This window comes from Monodon monoceros, unplaced genomic scaffold, assembly GCF_005190385.1.
Source record: "Monodon monoceros isolate NGI ecotype Baffin Bay Population unplaced genomic scaffold, NGI_Narwhal_1 Super_Scaffold_10, whole genome shotgun sequence".
NCBI lineage: Eukaryota > Metazoa > Chordata > Mammalia > Artiodactyla > Monodontidae > Monodon > Monodon monoceros.
Genome location: NW_021703766.1, coordinates 48,496,945 through 48,520,549, shown reverse-complemented (window position 1 = coordinate 48,520,549; position 23,605 = coordinate 48,496,945). Strand labels below are relative to the sequence as shown.

The 23,605-nt window shown below is 57.5% G+C and overlaps 1 protein-coding gene across 4 annotated transcripts; it reads right to left on the bottom strand.

The window, feature by feature from the left end:
• Window positions 1-98: 98 nt before the first annotated feature.
• Window positions 99-23,506, bottom strand: CLASRP (CLK4 associating serine/arginine rich protein). Of its 4 annotated transcripts, XM_029243622.1 has the most exons (21): window positions 23,254-23,506; window positions 22,335-22,462; window positions 15,231-15,328; window positions 14,567-14,668; window positions 14,259-14,338; window positions 12,016-12,100; window positions 10,697-10,845; window positions 9,802-9,898; window positions 8,725-8,803; window positions 8,567-8,640; window positions 7,266-7,307; window positions 6,138-6,353; window positions 5,734-6,021; window positions 4,059-4,322; window positions 3,700-3,739; window positions 3,347-3,407; window positions 3,085-3,143; window positions 2,945-2,991; window positions 1,154-1,236; window positions 526-550; window positions 99-246 (listed from the first exon to the last, which is right to left on the bottom strand). In XM_029243622.1, exons 2-21 carry the CDS (start codon window positions 22,431-22,433, stop codon window positions 204-206), a joined length of 2,031 nt encoding a protein of 676 aa, XP_029099455.1. In that variant the 5' UTR covers window positions 22,434-22,462; window positions 23,254-23,506; the 3' UTR covers window positions 99-203. The 4 variants fall into 4 exon arrangements, 2 of the variants coding, with proteins under 2 accessions (XP_029099455.1, XP_029099445.1); XR_003796778.1 differs by having other exon boundaries at window positions 101-550; window positions 3,696-3,739; XR_003796777.1 differs by having other exon boundaries at window positions 161-246; window positions 3,347-3,739.
• Between the last annotated feature and the right edge of the window lie 99 nt (window positions 23,507-23,605).

The following is a 23,605-nucleotide window of genomic DNA, read 5'->3' as shown; positions in this document are numbered from 1 at the left end:
ACCCACCAAGCTCCTTCCTCAGCTGGCCTTGGCTGGTGGGCACTGGAGTTTGGGAGCCCTGCACCAACCACACGGACGACACGGAGGCCAGGTGAAGAGAATTAAATAATGTGTGATTTTATTCCATTAGAGATAAAACCAGCAGCATCACAGCTTGAGCCCTCACCCCACCCCCTCATCCCTCTGCCCCTCCACGCTTCTGCCTAATGTCGGTAATGGGGGCTTCGGGATCTGGACCTTGAGCGCCTGGAGAGAGGGGAGAGAGAGGCCCCATGAGGGCTGGGCAGGAAGCAGGGAGCCCTGCTGTGTAGGCACGTGCACACATACACCGACATGCTCGGGACCACTGGGGCTTCAGCGATGGGGAATTCAGCTGCACAGAGGGATGTTCCCGAGGGGTGAGGCCAGGCCCTATGACTGGAGGGGACTGGAGGGGGCTGCGTCGGGACGGAGCAATCAGGGCTGGGACCTCGTGCCAAAGGGCAACTGTGATTTCCCAGGGAGCTGGGCCAGCCTGCTTATTACCTTCGGGAAGAGCTGTATTCTCGACCTGGAAAGAAAGGATGGGTGAAAACAAAGTAAGTGCCCAGGACCAGGAGTGGGCTCCAGGGCTGGGCTTCCAGTGTCTCCAGCTAAGGCAGCGCCGGCGCTTCCGGCGTGTCCACTGCTGGACGCTACCGGTGCCCCTTGGCCCACACCCACGCGCTAAGAATGAGCTTTTCTTCCAATTCCTGTAAGTCCCTTGTGACTGAAGCAATCACCGTGTGTTGTGTGTGTGACTTAAAAGTTTTAATTTGTAGAAGGCTGATGTGGAAAAAATGTACCATGGTTTTTTTGTTTTTGTTTTTTGTAGGTTTTTTTTGCGGTATGCGGGCCTCTCACTGTTGTAGCCTCTCCCGTTGCGGAGCACAGGCTCCGGACGCGCAGGCTCAGCGGCCATGGCTCACGGGCCCAGCCGCTCCGCGGCATGTGGGATCTTCCCAGACCGGGGCACGAACCCGTGTCCCCTACATCGGCAGGCGGACTCTCAACCACTGCGCCACCAGGGAAGCCCTACCATCGTTTTTTTGTAACCCAGTTTGACATCTCTTCTTTTAATGCCACAGAGCCTCCAGCCCGGCTCTCCAGACCAAGCGACCACGAGGACACTCACTGTAACGGGGGGAGGGCGAGCGGCTCTGCCGGCTGTACTGGCGTTCCCATTCTTCTCTCTCCTTCTCTCGGCGTTCCCGTTCCCTGCACGGGGAAGGGGAGGCAAACCAGGGGAAGGGGTGGGCATTCGGCTGGCGATAACACTGAACTGAACTCGATGGCTGGCTGGGTCCCTGTCAGGGCAGGTGCTGCCGACAACCTAGTCCAGGTGGAAGAATAAGCCAAGGGGGCATGTCCTGCTCCTCTCCTCACTTGGAAATGAGGGCACTGAACTCGGAGAGGGGATACTTACTGGCTGGCAGAGCCAGCATCTGAATCCCAGTCTGCCTGGCGATGAAAGGCTTGCTGAAGGGCTGGAGAGTTCGATAATTTCCTGTCACACTCAGGGCACAGCCTCAGAACAAAGGGACTTACATGCTAAGTGCTTAACTGGTCTTTGTCAGAAGGACCAGGATTTGCAACCCCAAGGGCTACACTTACTGGGTGCCTTCGTGCCTGGCTCTGATCTCACGGAATCCTCCCCACCAGCCTCAGAGCTGGGACAACTATTCCATCCCCATCCGGTAGATAAGCAAACTTAGGCTTATCTATAGGCTGAAGGCTCAGACAGGAGGAAGGCGCACAGCTGGTGGGTAGCAGAGGCAGGATCAGAACCCAGGTCCGACTGACTACAACGCTGAGTCCCTAGGCACTCTGCTCCTCCACCCCCCGATGGAGCACACGGCAGCCCTGGAAGCCCAGCACGTGATGTGCCTGTAATAAACAACTAACAGCAGCAGCTCCAGCCATCAAGCCTCCCCACAGGCCAGGAACCACACACCAGGTGCCTTAGCGGGAGAACCCCATGGAGGTGGCTGCCTCGTTACGTCTCATATAGTGAGTCCTGGCTCAGAGAGCTTGAAGTGCTTGTCCAAGGACCCACAGCAAGCACAGGGTGGAACCAGAAACAACAGGTGACCCGACCCTGCGACTGACCAACTCTCCTCTTTGCCAACACCAAGCACTACGGCCTCCAGTTCTGCCCATGGGTACTGGGTGGGCTGAGACTTTACGGACACTAATCCCTGAGTTACCCTGTGCAGTTGGCACCAAGGTCTGTTCAGACTCTGGGCCAGTGCCCACCCCAGGGCCACACAGTCAAGAGAGGCGGAGCTGGGAATGAACCCCGAGTCTGCCTGACCCAGGCTCTGAGCCACTCAGCTCTGCAGGGGAAGAGTCAAGGTGAGAACTGCAGCAGAATGGGAGAGGGGAGAGGCCCTGGCTCCCAGCGCGGGGCTGGCTTGCATTCAGCCGTTCCGTTCGGCAAACGTTTATCGAACACCAGTGTTCTAGGGGCAAAGCACACAGCAGGAACCCAGCAGCCACACCCGACTTCTTAACGGGGACACGAACAAGCATGAGTGAAGGACACGGACAGTGCACACCGGGATACCAGGTGCAGACTAGTGCCATGAGGAAAAGCAGAGTGGGGCTGGAGGGTGTCGTGTTTTGGGGTGCTACTCCACAAAGGATGGTCAGGAAGGACCCCTGAGTTCAGCAAGGGAGGGAAGTGGGTGGGTATCTTGGGAACAGCAGGAAAGGTAACCCAAGCTGGAGGCTGGCGGAGCTGGGAGGAGGTCACAGTGGCCGAAGTAAGCTGGGGATGGGAAGGAGACTGGGGGACAACATGAAGCCCAGGCGAGGGCTTTGATTATTTTCATCCACCCAGAGGGATCGGCCAGGGCTCTGGATCGGAGCAGGTGGTGGGGAACGCAGGGCAACCCAGAGGCAGGTGGGAGGGAAGGGGTCTTACTTCATACGGATCTTGCGGGCCATGGCTCGAAGCTCGTCTTCCCGCTCCTACGGCAGAGATGGCAGGATGGCAGGATGGCAGTGAGGGCGGGGCCGGGCCGGCACCCGGTGTGAGCCCTATGCCCTCACCCCAACCCGTACCTGGCGCTCATGCTCCTGCTGGATCATCTTCTCCTGAGCCGCCTTCTTATCCGCCTTGACTGTGGGGAGGGAGAGACACAGTGATGAGGGGTGCCCTCAAGGCCCCGCCCCCAAGATGTGGACGCTGAGCTCAGAGAGGCCAACCAGACTGCCAAGGCCCTGAACGTGGGGGCCGCGGGGCAGGCGCACGCCCAGCCCTCCCCAAAGGGCCTCCTCTCTGGCAGAGGGCGGGGCCTCCCCACGGCCAGGGGGCGGGACGCACACTGCCTGTTCAGCGCCTTCTGCATCCTCAGCCTCAGCTTCTCCTGGGGCGTCAGCTTGGGCTGGGGGGAGAAGAGGCAGGAGGCCGGGTGGGTGTCCCGGAGCTTCCACAACCCACCTCATCCCAGAGCCTGGGGCTTGCGGGGCATGTGCGGAGGACAGGCAGGCTGTGAGACTGGCCACGAGGGTCTGGGAGCCCCAGTGGACAGTTGAGGAGGGAAGGGAGGCACAGATCTCAATCCCCGGGGCTGGATCTCCCGGCCCACCCGGGCCCCCCTGCAGGCCCACCGGGCCCAGCTCTCGGGCACTGCTGCTGGCGGGAATTACACGGGCGAGTTCCAAATTCTTACTGACTTTGGCAGCTCCTGTCTCTTTACCAGCGGCAGGTTCGGTCCTGGGAGGAAGAAAAACCAGCTGCCGCCTTTGACCTCATGCGCCCTCAGCACTGCCCTCAGAGCAGACAGCCAAGGCCATGGGCCCCTAACACCCCCCAGGGAGAAACCAGGTCCCTCCTGAACCCTGCAGGACAGGGCCATGTCCCCCTCTGACCCCCGACCCAAGGCAAGGGCGTGACTCCTCAGAGCCCCTAAGGGCAGAGCTGTGGCCCCCTCAGACCTCCCAGGACAGGACCAAGTTCCTTCAAAAAGAGCACAGTGGAGTCACCCTGCTCACCGGAGCTCACGATCCCCTTCCCCCAGCCCTGCCCCACTCACTTTTTCAGCTTCTCGCCCACAGCGGGGGACGCTGCCGGCCTGCCCAGCTTCTCCCTTGGGGGCGACGGCGAGTGGCTGCGGCTACGGCTGGGGCTGCGGCTGCGGCTCTGGCTGCGGCTGCGACTCTGGCTGGGGCTGCGGCTGCGAGTCAGGCTGCGACTTCGGGACGGGCTGAGGGACCAGCTGCTGCGGCTGCGGCTACTGCTGTGGTGCCGGGGCCCCCGGCCGCCCCGCCTGTACCGGTCCCCTGAGCGGGAGCGGCTCCTGGGGGTGCGGTGAGGCAGGAGAGAGGCCGTGAGGCTCCAGGGACCCCAGGTGCGCAACGCCCCACCCAGGCACTGAATCTACGAGCCTCCTCCGAGGCCCTGGGGTCCTTGTGTCTCCACTCCTCTCCCGCTACTTTCCTCAGAAATCCTCCCTGGCCTCCCTCAGTCTCTAAACAGAGACCGCCCTCTAGATACACCGGCCCTAAGATGGCTCTTCACTTCTCACTAGACACCCATTCACCCACTTCTCTGAGAGGTGACTTCTGGGAGGACAGAACTTGGCTGGCAGCCCCCCTTGTATGCTCACGGTCTCCTCACCTTGCCAGGTCCAGGGTCTCGCCACTAGTGGGGATGACCCCCCCGCCCCCCTGCAAGACTGCAGCACAGACCCACAGGATCCAGTCTGGGGACGTGCAAGCCTCACCCTCTCTCTGCTCAGGACCCTCAGGCTGGCCTCAGAGATGTGACCAGGGTCCCCCTCTGACCCCAGTCTTTCTCCTGACATTGCCCCGTGTCAGGCTCCAGGGAACGACCCAGAAGCCAAACCAACGCCACACACTGATTCTGGTGGGACTGTCCTGGGTTTTCACAAAATTCAAATTTGTTGGCAATATTGAGAAAACAAGAGCTGTCCTTTAAAAATCCAACCCAACTTCTCTTGAAAAACCAGAAGACTGAGCAACACCACGCCTGCCACTGAGTGGCCAACGAGCCCAGCAGATGGGACGTGTGCTCCCGGTTCACCGGGGCCCACGCAGCCCCTCTATTTTACCTGCTAGACCTTGTACGTAGCTGACGTTGAGATCCACACAACAATAACACGGGTAATGACGCTGATGACAATAAAAGCACTCACCGAGTGCCAGGCCCTGTACTAAACACTTACATAGAATTCACTTGTCACAACTTCACGACCCAATGAAGGGGACACTGTGACTGTATCTCTTTTACAGATGCAGAAACAGGCCCTGAGAGTTCACTAGCAGGGCCAGAATCCATACCCAGCCAGGGGCTCCGCAGTCCATGCTCTCATCCACCAGGCCCCCTCCGGGAATAGGACCGGAGGGATGCTCCCGTCCCTAGGTCACTTTCCTCCTGCCCCATGTGCAGCGCTTGCCTCACGCCCCGCCTTCTCTCAAAGGGCTGCCTTGACTCTCCGGCCCCTGCCCACGGAGTGCCCCAGTCCTAAGGGTCGCCAGCTGCAAACACCTGGGGACTTCCCGTGACAAGCGCAGCTCAGTCTCCCTCCCCACCGCATCCCTGAGAAGGGAGGCTGTGCTCCAGCCCCGGCACCACATCTGGAGTGAGCACATTCCCCCCCACCAATCCCAGGTCTCCCCTCCCAGAGCCTGGTCTCGCCGAAACGGGGCCCACGCCCAGCCCAGTCCCCACACCCCAGCCCCACGCACCTGCTTCTGCGCCGGGGCCCGTAACCGCCACGCCGGGCAGGCGAACGGGAGTAGCGGTGTCCGTCTCGAGAGCCCCCACCTGAGTGCCGCCGGCCGCGGCTGCGGGATCTCGAGTAGCGCCGAGAGCGGGAGCGGGAGCGCGACCAGGACCGGGAGCGGGAGCGTGCGTGGCGGCCAGAGCGGTAGGAGCCCCCGCCGCGGCGGGAGCGGGAGCTGGAGCTGGAGCGGGAGCGGGAGCTGGAGGTCCTCGAGGCGGAAGAGGAGGAGGAGGAGGTGGAGGAGCGGCGGCTGCAGGTGGGGCACGGAGGGCGGGTCAGCGCCGGCCCGGGCCGTGGCCCCCCCGCCGTCCCGAGTCCCCCCCACGGCGGCCGGGGCGTAGGGCAGGCAGCGTGAGCGTTACCGACCGGGCGCTGGCATTACGTCCCGGTGCGGGGCCGCCTGGCTGGGGGGGCGCGGGAGGCTTCCCTGTGGCGGCCCCTGACGCAGCTGCTGCAGCTGCGGCTGCGGCTGCCTCCTCATCGCTGCCCCCAAAACTGGTGATGAACGTTATCTTCTCCTCTCGGCCTGGGGTCGGGGAGCGGGAGCGGGAGCGGGATTCGGAGCTGGATTCCGAGGGCGACCTACAGAGCAGGGAGCAGGGGGCTCGAACACCAGGCTCCTGGAGCCTGCCCACCGGCTAACAGAAGCCACCACAGAGCAACAGAAATCAGAACAGCGGAGCCCCAAGCAACGGCAGCCACCGGCGCAACGAGCAGAGCCAATGGGCAGAAAGACACCAGCTGTGCAAGGATCGGATTCCTGACCACGGAAACCTTCTCAGAACAACCAGGAAAAGGAGGAACAGCAAACTGTACTATTAAAAAGGGATGAGCACATCTGTAATGTAACAGGAAAAGATTTCCTCAACATAGATGTCAGGTCAGGTGGAAAGCAAGTTCTAAAGCATTAACTGTGATTTAACTCCATTTTTGTGAAAAAAAAAGTATACCTTATCCCTCATGGCGCCCACGGGTTCAGCACTTACTGTGCCAGACTTTTCATCAAAAGGTGTACCTGCCTCATCTCACCTATCCTCCCAGGAGCCCCGAGGGGTCCCTCCCACACCATTCTGCAAAGGGAACTGGGGTCAGACCGAGGTCTGTCACCCTCAAAGCCTCTGTCCCAACCACTCCCACAACCAGGAGACACACGCGTGTGCAACCAGGCCCTTCTGTGCCTGTTATTTCTCACTGCTTATTTCCGGGAGTTCAGATTAAAGGGACTTGACTTCTAAGTCCTGCCTTCCTGCCACGTCTGGTCATTTTCCACACAAGACTACGTTACAGCTAAATGAGAAAAATTTTTAAGGTTCACGTTTAAAGGAAAAAGAAATCAGGAAAGCAGGCTAACACTCTAGAAAACAAAAAATGATTCAGACCCCCAGAACACATTCTCCAGTCTGTGATCTCAGGGCAGCCTACAGGGTGGGCCCCCTGGCCCTCCTCACCACCCCTGCCCTCCATGAGGAGGACTGCTGGGCCTTGCAAACTCACCGCTTATAGGGGTCATAGGTGGGGCTGTCTCGGCGGGCGTAGCTATGAAGAGAAGAACGGGGTGGGACAGGTGGGGGGGTTGGGATTAGCGTGCACAGAAGTAAGGCCAACCCCCAACCTGGGCGCCCAAGGCCACACGCTGGGCACAGTGATGAGGGGGCTGCTGGCCAGGTTACGGGCCCTGATCCCTCCTCCTACTCACCTCACATCTGTCCGAAGCCTGAACCTCAGCCCTGACCCACAATGTGCCAGACCCACCCTGACCCTGAGCAACAAGGACTTCAGCGGCCTCCGACCTGGCTGGCCGCTGGACCCTAGACTAGAAGCGACACTCCTCCCACTCCAAGTCCCTGGTTCTACTGGGTCCTGGCTTCCTACTGATGACGTTAAAACTAGAAGAGCTAACGCGTCTTAGAGGCACACTATACGCCAGGCACCAAGTGCTTTACTCAGTGAACTCAATCGCTCTTCCTACAACCCTCTGACGTGGGTACTGTGATTCTTCACACTTCACAGCTGAGGAAACAGGCCCAGAGAGGTGAAGTCACCTGCTCAGGGCCACACAGCTCATAAACGAAAAGAGCCTGGATTCCAACCCAGGCCACGTGGCCCTGAGTCCAAGCTTTTATGCACTACACTGACCTGCACCTCTACAACTCTTTAAGGAATATTTTCCAGACCGCACATCAAAGCCTGAACCCACAACAGGTCCCTTAAGCTTCACAGCAACCCTCAATGACTCCCATTAAACAGAGGAGATGTGTCAAAGAGCATGGGTTTGCATGGAGCCCCAGGCTGGGCTCTCCACATCAGACTGCCGCATCCAAACCTGCCCGAGACCTCGCTGTGGGCACTGGCATAGCCCCTCTCCTGGGAGGTGATGGTGCCCCTTTTCCAAAAAGGAAACTGCAGCTCAAGAGAGAAAGTCACCTGCCCAAACTCTGACAGTGAGGAAGCGGCCAAGCAGCAGAACCAGGTCAGGGTCCAGGGCCAGGCCCGTGCCCCTTGACTCTGCTCTCAACCCTTCCAGCCACCCCATGCCACCTCGCCACTGGCTCTCAGGGAGCACGGCAAGCGTCCCGAGTCCAGCAGAGTGAGGGGAATGGCTGGCAGGGCAGGTGTCCACACGCCCCTCACAGCCACGCCTACTCCAAACTTTCCCTACTCACTGCCCTACTAGGAGGGAATTGCCTGCAAGCAGCGAGCTTGCCCCCAAGGTCTTCCTGAGCCCTGGATCCTCCCCCAGAGCCCTGACAGACTGGTGCTGGCAGGGTGGGGGCATGGGGCAGAACCCATCCTACCTGGGTGGGCTGATCTTGCGGCCCCTTAGCCGCTTCTCCCGGAACTCCCTCCGCTGGCGCCGGGAGCGACGGCCCTGGAGCAGGGTGGGTACGAGGCTGGTGAGGGTGTGCCATCCATGAGGCACACACCTGCCCTACCACCCCGGCCCAGCCCTCACCGAGTACATGGCCTTCTCCTCCTCAAGGGCCTTGGCATGTTTGATGGCCTCTGCCTCCTCCTTGTCTTTCCGGAGCATCCTACAGAGGGGCACGAGGGGCACAATGGAGGAGGGGCCAGGCCACAGGCAGTGTCACTGCAGGAAGTGAGAAACCCCAAGCCATCCTGGGGGTCTCGCATTCATTTTGCACTATTACTGCGCACGCACCGCATGCCAGGTGCTATTTCAGGTATCAGGGATTATTGAAAACAAAAATCCCCACCCCCTTGGGCTACCATTCTGGGGAGAAGAGGCACAATGACCAAGGTCACATAACATGGTATGTTAGACGGTGAAAGCCTCGATGGGAAAGTAAATCTCGGAAGAGGGAAGGAAGTCCAGGGAACTGGTAGAGGCTGCTGCAGCCTTCAACAGGGAGGCTGGGGAAGCCACCCAGAGAAAAGTGACAGCTGATGAGAAACCTGCGAGAGTGAGCTGAGCAGGTGCCGACAGAGCCCACGGCACACTGAGCGGCCCCGAGGTCAGGTGGGGCCTCAGGCACCGAAGGGGTAAAGAGGCCATGGAGGCTGGCAGGGGTGCAGTGTGTGGGTAGAAGACCAGACAGGTGAGACTCTGTGGCCGTGGTGAGGAGGCTGGTTGCGCCTGAGGGAGGTGGGAGTCATGGAGAGTTCTGGGCAGAGGATGCTGTGTTCAGACTCGGGAGTACTCAGACTCCAGCTCAATACCCTGTCAGATGGGACCGGTCTATGTGACCCACACAGGTATGGCACAGGGCAGAGGCTCAACCAGCAATTGCGAGTGAATGATCCGGGGAGCGAAGCCTCTCCACTGGAGGGCGCTGTCCACCAGGCCCAGGAACCCGGGAGTTTCCAGGAGTCCGGTGGCCTCAGGTCACACAGCTGGGGGCAGCCTCCGCTTCGACAAGGCTGAAGCCAGTCACAAGTACCCACCCCACGAGCTCAGGAGCCTGTGTGTGATGCCCTGGCGCAGGGCCAGGCACACAACTGCTCGGGAAGAGGGGTAACAACATATGCCCGGTCCACAGGACGTGGAGAGGCGTCAGCCCGCCGGCCTCACCTGACGAAGTCGCCATCGGCCATGCCATAGGTCGTGGCCTGTTTGTTGAGATCTGCCACCTGCTCCTGGTTCAGTTCGTCCACGTCCACCTCCACGTCTACACCAAAAGAAAGGCTGTCAGGGACCAAAGCCGAGCGAGAAGAAGGGGAGAAGGGGCAGTGCCCCGGGAGTTGGGGGCGGGGGTGCCCACCAGACCGCAGGCCTCTGCAGGGAGGGAACGAGTCAGCTCATCTTGGCATCCCCAGGCTGGCGCAGGGCTTGGCCAGAGGCAAGCACAACAAACGGTGGGTGGGGGCCGGGATGGGTGTGTGATGTGGAGGAAGTAAACGGGGGAGTGAACGGGGGACGGACAGAGGGCGGCTGAAGATCTAGGTGGGCGGGAGGCAGGGGGTTCGGGTCACAGGCATTCAGAAGCCAGATGCTGGATGACTCAGTGGAAGGGGGACGGACACTTCACATATGTCTGAGTAAGTCTGAATAAACAGTGGGTGGGCTGAGTGAGAAAGGGTGAGAGGTGGAGGGAAGACAGGCATTTAGGTGGAGGTGGGTGGCAGCATGGGGGATGAGGCTCTATAACTGGAGGAACACTTGTTTTCCAGAAGAGAGAGAAAGAGAAGGGGAGGGAGAGACAGAGAGGCTGACACAAGCAAGGAGGACAGACTCAGAACCTGACAATATCATAGAAGCAGAATCCTAGAAACGAGGAAGGAGAGAGACACAGAAAGGGAGGCTGGACCAGGAGGACACGAGTGAGAAGGGAGGACAGCAGCGCCCTGGAGCAGGGGCGGGACAGGCGGGGCTCCTAAGCACGGGGGCACCCCACAGAGGGGGCGGGATGAGACACGAAAACGACGCCCAGGGACTGTGGAGGGGGAGGGCAGAGAGGGGACCCCACCGATGTCGGGGATGACCTCATCTTCGTCCGAGTTGCTCTCCTCCTCGGCCGGTGACTCCTCCTCCTCCGGCTTCTCTGCCACCTTCTCCACCTCGGCCACCGTGCTGTCCTCATAGGTGTAGCCAATGGAAGCCTTCTTCTCCGCCAGCCTGGGACAGGGGAGCCATGAGCCAGGGAGGTGCGGGGCGGGGGCAGAGACTATGGGCAGGATGCAGCCCAGGCCAAGCCTCGAGGGCCCGCACACCACACGACGCCCTCCCAAGTTCCAGGGCAGCTCGGCACCCTTGCCTGCAGACCCTCACTCACGCTTCCCCTCAGCCTAGAACCCTCTGTGGCCACCTCCCACCGGCTCTTCCCTCCTCCTCCAGCTCCAATGCACCATCCTCCAGAAAGTCCTCCCTCAGGCGGGGTCCAGCACCATCCTCAGATCCCCAGCCCCACTCCTACTGGATCTGTCTCCCCCCGCCCCAGACTGTGAGTCCTGCAAGGGCAGGCCCGAGTTATCCTGGGTAACAGCATGGCCCTGCTTGGTCCAGAACGGCACAGGGGCCTAGTGCACGTCTGCTGCTGAATTTAGTCAACATTCCCTGACACCGTCCCAGTGCCAGCCTCGTCCTGAACGGGGCGGGGCGGGGGGGGGTCAGGGATAAGGATGAGAGTCATCAAGAAGCTCCCGCCACACCGTGAGAACTCTTCAGATGGAGGGAAGCAGCAAGCGCTGAGGATCGCAGTGGGGGAACTGCTTGGCAGCAGGTGGTAAGGAGGCAGGGCTCCAGGACCGCTGGGGAACAAGTGGAGCAGCGGCTGTCCTGGCGAAGGGGGGCCATTCCTCAAGGGACACAGCCTGGAGAGGTCCCTCTCCAGAGCGACGTCAGCCGCTGCTGACCACAAGCTTCCTTCACGGTGGCAGAGGACAAGCACTTCACAAGCTCCGTCTCCTGCAGCCCTGGAAAGTCCCGGCCGGGGGCATGCCGCCAGCCCCCTCACAGGGGAGCCCGCCAAGGCTCGGAGGGAAGTCCTCACCGGCAGGATTCAAACCCAGGCCTGTCCAGCCCAGGGCCTGCTCTAACTCCCTGCTCTAACTCACCTCCTACCATCCCGTGGGTTGCAAACGCAGTGTAGAGGTTTGTCAGCAGACCCTTCCCGTCCAGCGGCTGCTTCCTCCTCTAAACATTGATCAATCGAGCGCCTACCCAGTGCCAACCACCAGCCCCGGCTCTGGGGAGCCCAAGGTGGACAGGATGGACGAGGCTGTGCCCTGTGGGGCTCACGGTCTGCCTGCCTCCCTCAAGCCCATGGTGCCCCAGACCCCGGCTCACTTCTTCTTCTCATCCTCACTGGGTCTCTGGAGGCCTCCGTACAACTCGTCAATGTAGATCTGGTACAGGCACTGCTCCTCTGAGACTGGGGCAAGGCAAGAGGCACGTGGGTCAGGGGGGGCTGGGGACACTGGGAATTCAGGGGGGACACAAGAACGGGGGGGGTAGGAGGGCAGGTGTGACCCAAGCACAGCCAGGGGCAGAGTCACGGATTCCCAGATAATCACACCGTGTGTGGTGAGGAACAGCATCTGCAGGAGGGCCCTGGTGACACCACTGACTCGCCATGCAACCCTGATCAAGGAACTGAGCCACTCTGTGCCTCAGTTTCCTTTTCTGTAAAATGGGATCACTGGCAGAACGAGCGCGTTGTATTTTGGCGCTGCTACTGTTACCACTGTTAGGAAGGTCTGCAGCTGGACCCTTCAGAACGACAAAGCTATCCTGAGCACTGGACGTCAGTCACCTGGACCCCATGGGCCACTCCACTCTGTGCCTCTGTGGGCCAGTTTAAATTAAGCGCGGTTAATCTGGGCTCTCGTTCATCCACAACACGCAACTCGAGGAGCTCAGCAATGTACTGGAGCCTCCCCGGGTCTTCCTGCAGTGAGACACGCCCGAATCCCGGTGGGACCCTGGCCTTGCCTTGGTGGGCCTCAGCTCTTCTATCTGTAAAGCGAGGTGTGTGGGCTGGGCAGGCCCAGGCGGGCCATGGTACAGCCCTCCCCGCAGCCTCCGCGGTTCTGCTGGTAGGTCCACAAAGCCCCGCTGACCTGCCTCACGTGAGCTCCAGCCACGCCAGCCCTCCCTGTCCCCCAAGGCCACCCGCCCCCTTCCCCCACAGGGCTGTCCTCGTGGCCCGGAGTCCAGCGGCCTGTCCTCACTGGGGAAATCTTGCCCACCCTTCCCTGAGCCAGCCTTGGCCAAGCACCTCAGAACAGCACACATCTGTCGTGACGGCGCCTTAGCTGTGACTACCACCTGCTTTCATGATTACGTGGCTCCCCCACTAGACCCCTGCTCCCAGAAGAGTGCCTGACGCACCACAGGTGCTCAGGAACTGCGGGAATGAATGAATGAATAGAGTCAGAACTGAGGGAAACCCTGGCTCCATCACCAAGAATCTATGTAGCCTGGGGGGAAGGCAAAAACAACACCGGCATCAATGATGACGCATTCCCCCTGATTCTAAGGCCTCAGTGATTGCCAAAATTTGACAATCTCTGATTTTAGAGATGCTAAAACACCTATTTTAGAAACAAACACGGGGACAGTGAACCCACTGGGAGGGCTGACTGCCAGGCGCGGTGCGGGGCCTTATGCACTCCTCACCGAGCCCTCACAACCACCCCAAGGGACAGAATCCACCTTTATCACCCTTCTCCAGGAGGAGACCGACACTGGCCAGGCTAAGGGACGAGTGTGTGGCCCTTAATTTCACAGGGAGATCCTGGGAGTGTGGGGGGGGGGGGTGTCTCAAAGTCCTTCTCAGGAGGCGAGCTGAAGTTCAGAGCTGTCCAGCAGGAGGCAGCAGTGGTTAAGGGCAGGGTGAGAACCCCAATTCCTTGGACATGGTGTCCCCCCGCAACCACTGAGCCTCGATATCCTCATCTGTAAAATGGGGGCATCACCCCTACCTTGCTGGGAGGTTATGCAGATGTACTGAGGTAACAGAGACAAAAAACTCTAAGTTTGTCAGGGTCTGAACCACCACAAGCCCAGAGAGGGGAAAAGTCTCTAAACCTGTTTTCTCATTTGTGAAGTGTTAACGGTGATGGCTTGGGAAAAGAACACTGGACATATATGAACGCTTGGCAAACTGCCAAACTGTCTAAATATTCATTTAAAACAAGGACAAATTTCCTTTCCAGAGCTAACATTCTGACCCATGCAGGCGGGGGAAATACACAGAGGAAAATAATGTATTCTTGCTATTTTCACCAATTTTTTAGGAAAAAAGGCCACAGAGTTAGAGGGCATGGGATGTGGAAGTGACTGTGGTAGGACCATCTAGTTCACCAGACATCTCCTGTACCAATTCCAGAGACAGAGGGCCCCAAGAGAGAAAGGGATGTGAACAGAGCGGGTCCATGACAGAGCTGGGACTAAAACCCAAGGCCCCTTAGTAGAAAGGCCTGGGATAACTTTTCTTGCCAACTTTGTCGAGGTCTTCCAGTCTCCAGGGACACCCTCCGCCCCTCCCGCCAAAAAACCCCACTCCCCTGCCGCCCCAGGTCACTTACTGCCAGCAAAGTCGTTCTGTACCAGGCCTCGGTAGCGCTCGTAGTTACATTTCCGCTCGTCCGACTCCTGTTCTGGGGAGCTTTGGGGGAGGCCAAGGTCTTGAGACCACAGGGAGAGGGTAGACCCCCATCCCAAGCCAGCAGGAAGGGGGATGAGGGGCCTGGCTCAGTCTGACGGGCGGGGGGGCCTCCCCACGTGCACACCTCCTTCCTTCCCAGGATGGTGACAGGCAGGCCAGGGCTCAGGAAAGAAGAGGTGCTGCTGGGTAGGACTCCCTGCCTGGCAAGCCCTGGGGGAGGCAGCTTACATGGTGGTGAGCAGAGGCGGGGTGTAGTCAGGGATGTGGTCCAGGTGGGCACGGACATCGAAGCGGTCAATCATGTTGTTGGTGTCCCCCTGCCAGGGCATCCTGAAGTGGGGAGCAGGGGAGCAAGGAGCCTAGGGTCCCCATTGCCCAGGACACAAAGTACCTGCTCCCTGCCACCTCACGCTTGGGAGTCTGGCCCCCAACCCCTCTGATCCCCATGCCAGCCCCACCCTCACCCCCCACCGCTCAGTCCCTTATGCCACCAACCCCCTCCCCCCCCCACCAAATCTACATTCAGGCTCCTGACAAGAATGGGGCCCTGTTTTTCAGAGCCAAGCAAGAGTGGAGAACTCGAACCAGGTCCTAGTAGCCAACTTTATAAGCCCAGTCACCCCAAAACACCCCCTCTGGCAACCTACTCTCTGCTGCATCTGGGCCTCTGGCCCCGGCCCCACTCATTCCCCTCTGAGGCCTCCTCCAACCACTACACCACGGGGCCTTTATCCCAACCGCTGCCGTACAGCCTTAGCTAGTGACCTTCACCTTCCCACGCAGGCCAAAGCTTCTCTCCCTCAGGCTCCGAAGGTCTGTGTCCTACCCCAGGTCCCTTTGGCCCTCCAACCCTCAGTCACAGACACTACCCTACCCCCAGACCCAGTCTTACATGTTAACGGGGCTCTCAGCGGCCAGGGCAACTGCAGAATCCAGGTGCACCTTGCAAGCTCGACCATGCACCTGCAGGAACTGGGCTGGGTCCTTCTTCTGCAGGGAAGGACAAGATGGAGGTCACCACCCAACGGAGCCCCAAACCCTGCCACTCCCACACAACCAAGTTAGCAGCAGGCTCACCTCTGATGCCAAGAGGCCCTACTTCAGAGGTAAAAGAACCTACACAAGGCTGGCAGCACTAACGGGGGCCACCTAACCCCTGGAGACAGGGGAAGGGTTTCCTCTCGAGGTGGTAGCAAGAGGCTCTGAGCTCTGGCCCCACCTTCTACACAGCCAGTACCAAGACCCACCTCCCTAAAATACTTCCCCCAACTCTTCACCCCACCCCCACCCCAAGGCCACTCATTCAGAGGCAGGTGTGAGCACTTTGGCCAGGACCAGCCTCCAAGACACCAGGACTGCATAAGCTCATGAAAAGACAATCAATGTCACTATTCACCAGAGACACAGCAATCAGAACTACAAGACACCACCTCACACTAAGATGGCTAAAGTTGAAAGGACACATGATAGCAAGTAATATTGACAAGAGTATGCAGAAATAAGGTTCTTCAAAAGGTTAGACAAAGAACTGCCGTATGACACCCAGCAATTCCACTCCTAGGTATATACCTGAAAAAACTAAAAACAGATACTCAAACACTTGTACACAAAAGTTCACAGCAGCACTATGCACAATAGCCAAACAGTGGAAACAATCCAAATGTCCATCAGTGCAAGACAGATAAACAAAACATGGCATATCCAGACAATGCAATATTGTTTGGAAGTAAAAAGGAATGGAGTACTGATCTACACTACCACACGATGAGCCCTGAAAACATTACACTAAGCGAAACAAGTCAGTCACAAAAGGCCACACATTGTATGATTCCATTTATGTGAAATGTGCAAAACAGGCGAATCCATAGAGACAGAATGTAGACTGGTGGCTACCCAAAGCTGCGGGGCGCGGGGAACTGACTGCTAATGGGTATGGGGCTTCTTTTGGGGGTTATGAAAATTTTCTAAAATTACATTGTGGAAATGGTTGCATAACCCTGTGAATATACTGAAAACCACTGAATTGTACAGTGTGTGAATTATCTCTCAATAAAGCTGTTTTAAAGAAAAAAGGTACCTAGATGGAGAATGGCCCCTGAGCCGCTCCCACCACCTGATGTTACACCTTACACTCGCTTATCGCCTCAGGCCTGAGGCCTCCTGTGGGGAGCCACGATTCCAAGTCACCAGAACTGCGTCAGGAAAGGATAAAATCTAGCCGCAGCAGCTCCCACCACTGAGCTTCCCGAGCGCCGGGCCCTGGCTGAGCTGCAGCCCCTGCCACGTCAGTGGAACCCACAGGAGCCACGAGCCGGGCTGCTGGTGCTCCCCACTAAACCCTGGCCAAGCTCCCAGCACCACCGCCCCAGAGCCCAACCACTTCCATCCCGCCTCCCCCCTCCCCCGCAGCGCTGCCACCTTCCCCAACCGCTCTGCGGCCTCCTGGCCTCCTCCCCGCTCCCTGCTACCACCCTTGCCCTCTGCAGCCCATTTTCCGCGAGGCAGCCTGAGGGGCTCTGCTAAAACCTATTAGGCCACGTCCGCCTGCTCAGCGCCTCGCCGCTCCGCTCCGGCTTGGCCCTCTCTGACTTCTCTCCCCCGCCTCTGCTCCAGGCGGCCGGCCTCCAGGCCACAGCACACATTCCCCATCTCCTTCTAGCCGCCTTCCTTGTCAGCTCTGCCTAAACAGCTCCCCCGCAACCCGACTGACTCTAGCTCCTTAACCGCACCGTCTGCTTCGGAGCACCGCCCCTCACGGGTCACCTGTCTCCCACACTAGACCGCAGCTTCCACGACGCAGGACCTGTCGCTCACTGTTGTATCCCCAGCGCCTAGAGCAGGGCCCGGCCCACAGCAGGCGCTCAGGAACACTGACGGAAGGAAAGAGAACGAACCCTCACCGACAGTCGAGGAGGCCGAGCCCCTGCAGGAGAAAACCGTCAGCATCAAGCTCCCGAGCGCCTGCACTTCCCGCTCTGCCTCCACCTCCCGCCCCAACCGCCAGGCGGCAGGCGAGCAGGAGCTGAGAAGGACGCTCCCCAGTGACCACAGCTGCTACGGGGCTACCACCTGTCCTGCGCTCACTAGGCGCCAGGCCGTTCTCCCTCTCCTCTCACATGTGAAGACGCTGAGGGTGGGGTACACCCGAGCCCATGGAGTCCAGCGGGGTGGAGCTGCTGGAATCCAACTCCTCATCCCGCACCTCCCCTGCCTCTCTCAGTCCCCCACCTTGGGCCACACAGCGCCCTCGGCCCGTGACCGCCCCAGCCAGGTCTAAGGCCAAGAGCCCCTCGTGTTCTGAGGCTGCGCCAGGCCAAATGCCCAGCTCCCACAGCCAAGACTCACGTGGGACACTGTGTGCAGGATGGACTTCGGCCTGTGGCGTGAAGCCACTGGCAGTGCCAGCACCACAACAAGGAAAATAGCATAGGGCGGGGAGTAAAAACCTGGGTCCATGGACTGGCTCTGTTGGGAGCGTCTGGAAAAGTCAAGGAACCGTACTCAAAGCCAGGAGTTGGGGACTTCCCTGGTGGTCCAGTGGTTGGGATTCCATGCTCCCAATGCAGGGGGCCCAGGTTTGATCCCTGGTCGGGGAACTAGATCCTGCATGTATGCCACAACTAAGATCCCGTGTGCCGCAGCTAAAAAGCCAGTGCAGCCAAATAAATAAATATTAAAATAATAATAGTAATAATAAAAATAAAAGCCTGGCGCTGAACTAAGTGCTTTATGTACATCTCAAACTTCTCAGTCATGGGAGAAAGGTGCTACTCTTACCCCCATGTCCCATGAGGAAACTGGAGCTCAGAGTGGGGAGGCTCACTTGCTCTTGATCACACCAGCCATAAACAAAACTAGGATCTGAGCCTAAATGGTCCTGACTCCAAAATCCACTCCTTTTTTTTTTAAGTGAAAGGTACAATAGCGTTAATTATATGCACCTTGCTCTGCACCGGATCTCTAGAACTTTTCCAGCTTACAAAACCGAAACTCTATACCCAATGAACAACTACTCCCCTTTTCCCCTCCCGCAGCTCCTGGCAACAACCATTTTCTGTTTCTAAGGTCCTGACTGCTTCTAAGACCTCACACACGTGGAATTTTGCAGTGTTTGTCTTTTTGTGACTGGCTCATTTCACTAGACATAATGTCCTCAAGGTGCCTCCACGCAGTAGCATGTGACAAGATTTCCTTTCTTTCTAAGGCTGAATAATATTCCACTGTATGTATGGACCACTTTTCTTTACCCATTCATCAGCTGATGGACATTTAGGTTGTTTCCACATCTTGGCTATGGTGAATCATACTCCAACGAACATGTACAAATATTTCTTCCAGACCCAAAATCTATTCTTAACCAATGGATCATTACATCTCCAGGATCAGAGGGGGTCAGAGGAGTTCACGGAGTCAACTGTTAAGCAGGCACCGACTCCAGGTGCAGGCGTTGTGCTAGGGCCATGGCACTGACTGAGACAGCCAGCCTGGCCCTCAGGGCTCACAGTCCAGTGTGGGGGACAGACCCATTCCCTACAGTGACGACCTAGAGTGGGCAGCGCTGGGATAGGGGAGCCAGGTGATGCGTCATTTAGCCGGCCCTCCTGGAGAAGGAGATGCCGGAGCTGAGATGTTTTATTTCCCACTTTCACATCAACAGAGAATTGTTTCTTTATCCAAACCGCTGATCAGAAGAAAGCTGACAAGGACAGGAGAAATGACAGAACTAGGGTCAGCTAGGGAGAGAGAGCAGGCACCAAGGACAGATCAGCAGAGAAACCGGCTGCCTAGACACACCTGCCCGGCCCATCACAGCTGACCTCGGCTTCCTCAGCACTCGCCTCAGCCGCCTCTCTAGGCCCAAGAGCAAGATGAGAGACCCGTGTGACAGCCCCATCCCCTCCTCAAAGCAGCTATCATCCACAGCTTGGTGGCCGTGATCTGAATGCTGATCACGTTCACGTACGGGGACAATGGTTGCTTGTACAGGCCTGCACCACAAAGCACCCCACAGACACTGTTGTATTCTTGAAGCTCTTCCCTGTCACCCTGTCATCACCACTGTCCCAAGGGGGAAAACAGAGCTCAGGGAGCTCCCCAGCTACAAGAACAAGAGCACGGAGTCCCAGGCCTTCTAAGTGGCCCAATTCCAGCCTTTTTTCCTCCACACCATCCATCAACCTGGACGCTATTCCAGCTCTACTTGGTAATAACAACAACCTCAGAACCAACAAAGCCGGCATTTACTGAGCAAGTTACCCTGGGCAGGCCTGCCCTCAGTGGTCTCTGTGCCCAATCTCACTACACTCCAACAGCCCGGGAGAGAGGTGTCCTTGTCCCCACCATTTGTGGCAGACCATGAGTTGGCAACCCACATCCATTGCCCCTTCCTCGATAGTAACAAGACTCCTAACTGGCACTAGGCCACCCAGAATACAGTCTACGCCTCTTAACCTTCCTGACAGCTGTATGTGACCATGGGGTTACTTGCCGGCCAGGGGGATATGAGTGGACATACCATGTGCAAACATCTAGAGACTTTCTTAACTGGCATGAGCCCCCTGGCCTCTTTTCCCTCCCTTCTTCTTCCCCGCTGGATGTAATGAAAACATGATGGCTAGAGCTTGAGCAGCCCTCTTAGACCTTAAGACAACACTGGGAAGAGAAGCCATGCATGGCTGAACAACAAAACGGTCCCTGAGCAGAAATGGCCACCTCTGCGCTTTTATGTGAAAAGGAAATAAACTTCTGTCTTGTCTAAGCCATTGATGCTTTAGGTCTCCGTTATTCACAGCCAAACGTGATTTTATAGGATACATCATTTCACATGCAGAAGAGGAAACCAGGCTCAGGGATACAGTCACTTGCCCCGGCCACATGGTATGTAAGTGGAATAGCTGGAATTGGAACCCAGAGCCCTGTGACTCCAAACTCTTAAGGACCTGGTATGGTTTGGTATTTTGCCTCCCGGCCGTGTCACCTTGGACAAGCTGCTGCACCTTTCTGAACTTCTATTTCTGCAGTAGAAAGCCCAGGTGAAGAGCTAAGAGAGGTCCAGGGTCAGAGAGTCTGGGTTAGAATGCCAGCTCTGCCCTCTTGCTATATGATCTAGGCCATGACTCTCTGAGCCTCAGTTTGCTCATCTGTGAAATGGAATCAATAAAAAGCAAACCACCTCCCAGGCTGGGGGTGACAATGTGATGAAGTGGAGATGCATCAAGTGCTCAGCACAGTGGATAACACATAAATGCTCAATAGAATTAGCCACTATTATCAGCATCACCTTTAACACAGGGATCAATGCCAATCTCTCAGGCCTGCTGAAAGGACTAGAAAGAATGTGCCAAAGTAGCAGGCACAGGGTCTGGCACACCACGAACCCTTAATAAATGGCAGCTATTCACTCCTGAGCACTGACTGTGTTCTTGGTCTACTGCTGGGGCCTCACCAATAAGCAACACAGACCCAACCCCTGCTCTTGTGGTCATGTTATAGTTATTCTGACACCACTGGAAAGGGGCTCTCTCTACAGCCCAGTGGTTCCCTCCCGGGTGACAGAAGGCAACTGAGGCGCTCTCAAAGACTCCTCTCCTAGGGTAACAGCAGCCTCTGTCTCATGGGTGACTGTGGGGATTCAAAGAAATCATGCATCTAAAGCTCTTTTCAGAGCCTGGTGCCTGCGAAGGACCAATTAAAATGGTAACTGCTATGTTTTATTCATCTGTTCTTTTAAACCACATTGGGCTCAAGCTTGGAATGCAAACATGACCCAAATACACCTAGTCCCCAATGCTACAGAGCTGGATATGTGTGCTAAATTCCACAAAGGGGAACGACAGGGAGCTATGACGGCTGAGTATGGAGGATGAGGAAAGACTTCCCTGAGGATTGAGATCTGACAGATGAGCAGCAGTTAATCGAGTAATAGGAAAAGCTCATGCAAAGGCCCTGTGGCTGGAGAGGGCTATATAATTTGGGGAGGTAAAATGGTAACTCTTTATACATCTTTTTTTTTTTGTTAATAAAAGTAGCCTAGATATTGAGGACGCCAGATGGCGTGAGCAAAGGAACAAGGCAGAAAGCAGAGTGACAAGAGTCTGGAGGGGGTGGTAAAAGCCAGAACATGTAGGGTCTTAAAGGCTGGGTTGAGGAGCCCGGCACTAGGGAGTCACAGATAAGTTCTGAGCAAGGGAGGGACAGGGTCAGCTTTGTGCTTTAGAAAGACCTCTCTGGCCCCTCCACCCCGGAGGGTGGATTAGAGGCGGCAGGACTGGAGGCCAGGAGACAAGGGAAGAGGCTGAGGCAGTGAAGCGATGGTAAATGAAAACGTCTATAACAAATACCATCTAACAGGAGAACTGAACCTAGTACGCAAATGCCATTTCAAGCTGGGGTCTCAAGAGCAAGTAACAGTTAAATAGGTGAGAGGATGCATTACAGGTTCAATCCCTGTGGTGGCAGAGACGGAAAAAAGGCCAATGGAGCTACCTAAGGATGAAGCTGAGAGGCCAGACCACAAGGGCCTTTTAGATCACAAGATGCAGTGCACTCTTCTCTCCAAAAGCAACTGAAGCATCAAAGCATCAAACAGGGGAGGGAAACGGTCAGACTTGACTTAGTGAACGATGATGGCACTCCTTCGGGGTGCCAAATTCAACCTCAAGAATGCTGAGCTCTTCTGGGCACTGCGAATACAGCAATAAGCAGGACAGACACCATTCGGAGGTGGCCAATCTTATGTCTGGACTGCTCTGAGTGTTACAAAGACTTTCCTCCTTCCTACTGACCCCAGCTCTGTACTGAGTCCAAACCAAACAGCACAGTATACTACAATAAACAGAATGCCTCAAGTTTTTACCAATGATTACGCTCAAAACATGGACATTCTCTTGAGGAAACTGGGCTCTAACATTAGTGCATTTCCAAGCCCAAATCGTACCAGGAGGACCAGGGCCCCACCCTCCAGCAGAGCTCCCAGCCCAGATTAAAGGTTACTCACGATCTTTTCATAGTACTCCCGCCGCCGCTCTGCCCTCTTTTTGTAGTCAACCATCATACCTCGAAGCTTCCGCTCATGTTTCCGAGCCTCGTGCCACATCGTGGTGAGGCCAAGCCTGGGGCCTCAACCTGAGGGATAAGGAGAGGGGTGTCAGACGGGCTTTAAAAACCATATAGGCAGAATCTATGTCATCTAACAAGTTGGTGACAGAGTTGATCCTGAAGAGCAGCTTCAGGGAGGGGAAGTGAGGCTATGGAACCATGTTCCAGATGCTCAGGTGTATCCCAGACAACTCTGATCCAGTACCCTGTGCATTCTGAAACCGCCCCCTCGGGTGATTCTGGAGTGAGCATCCCTGGGAAAGGGGTATCCTGTGTTCAAGGAGCCAGAATCAAGGATGAAAGGTTCGGGAATGGAAGGAGCGAGTGTTGGAAGCAAGGTCTGGAGACAGACCTGGAGCAGCTGGGGCTGGAGCTCAAGGGAGGGGAAAGAGCTGAAAGGGCTCCCACCAGGGGGCATCTGTGGGTGTGCGTATGGGTAGCAGGGGTCCGGAGATGAAGGCAAGTGGACGAAGAGGAGAAAGATTTTATGGGAACAGAGTAGTGGCTTGGAGGTAGGGGTCGAGGGCAGGTGAAGGGCGTGGACGGAAGACGTCGACCCTTGGGGGAGGAGGGGGAGCATGGGAGAGTGCTGTTAAGGAGAGACCAGAGCGCGGCTTAAGTCTAAAGACGGAATCTAAATTGGGGGAGGGAGGGTAGGGTAGAGACTGAGGGAAGCGGAACGGGCAGACAGGACGGGGTGGGTTGAGCTTCGGGGCGAGGCTGGAGGACAGAGGCAGAGCCCGATGGTTTGGACAGGGCCGAGCACCGGGTCTGGGCCTGAGGGTTCGGGTTAAGTTTTTTTGACAAGAGGAAGGGACCTGTGGCAAGCGGCGGGGTCCGACGCGGCGAGTTCGGCCCGACGGCGGGGGCAGGGCGCGGCCTCAGGCCCGGCAGGCCGAGGGGGTGCGGAGCGGTCGGCCCTCGAGGCCGGGGCCGAGCGAAGGCTCACAACAGACCGGGGAGAGGTCGAGGCAAGGACGAAGCTGGGCTAACGCCCGCCCGAAGCCAGGAGGTCACGGCCAGCAGCCTGCACTCGGCAGCTCGCCGCCGCCTCCCACCGCTGCGCTCGCGCGCGGCCCGCACCGGAAGCGGAAGTGGGAGGCTGAGCGAAGGGGGGGCGGAGCCTGGCGGACGGTGCTTCCGCTCACGCGAGGGGCGGGGCCTATGTTC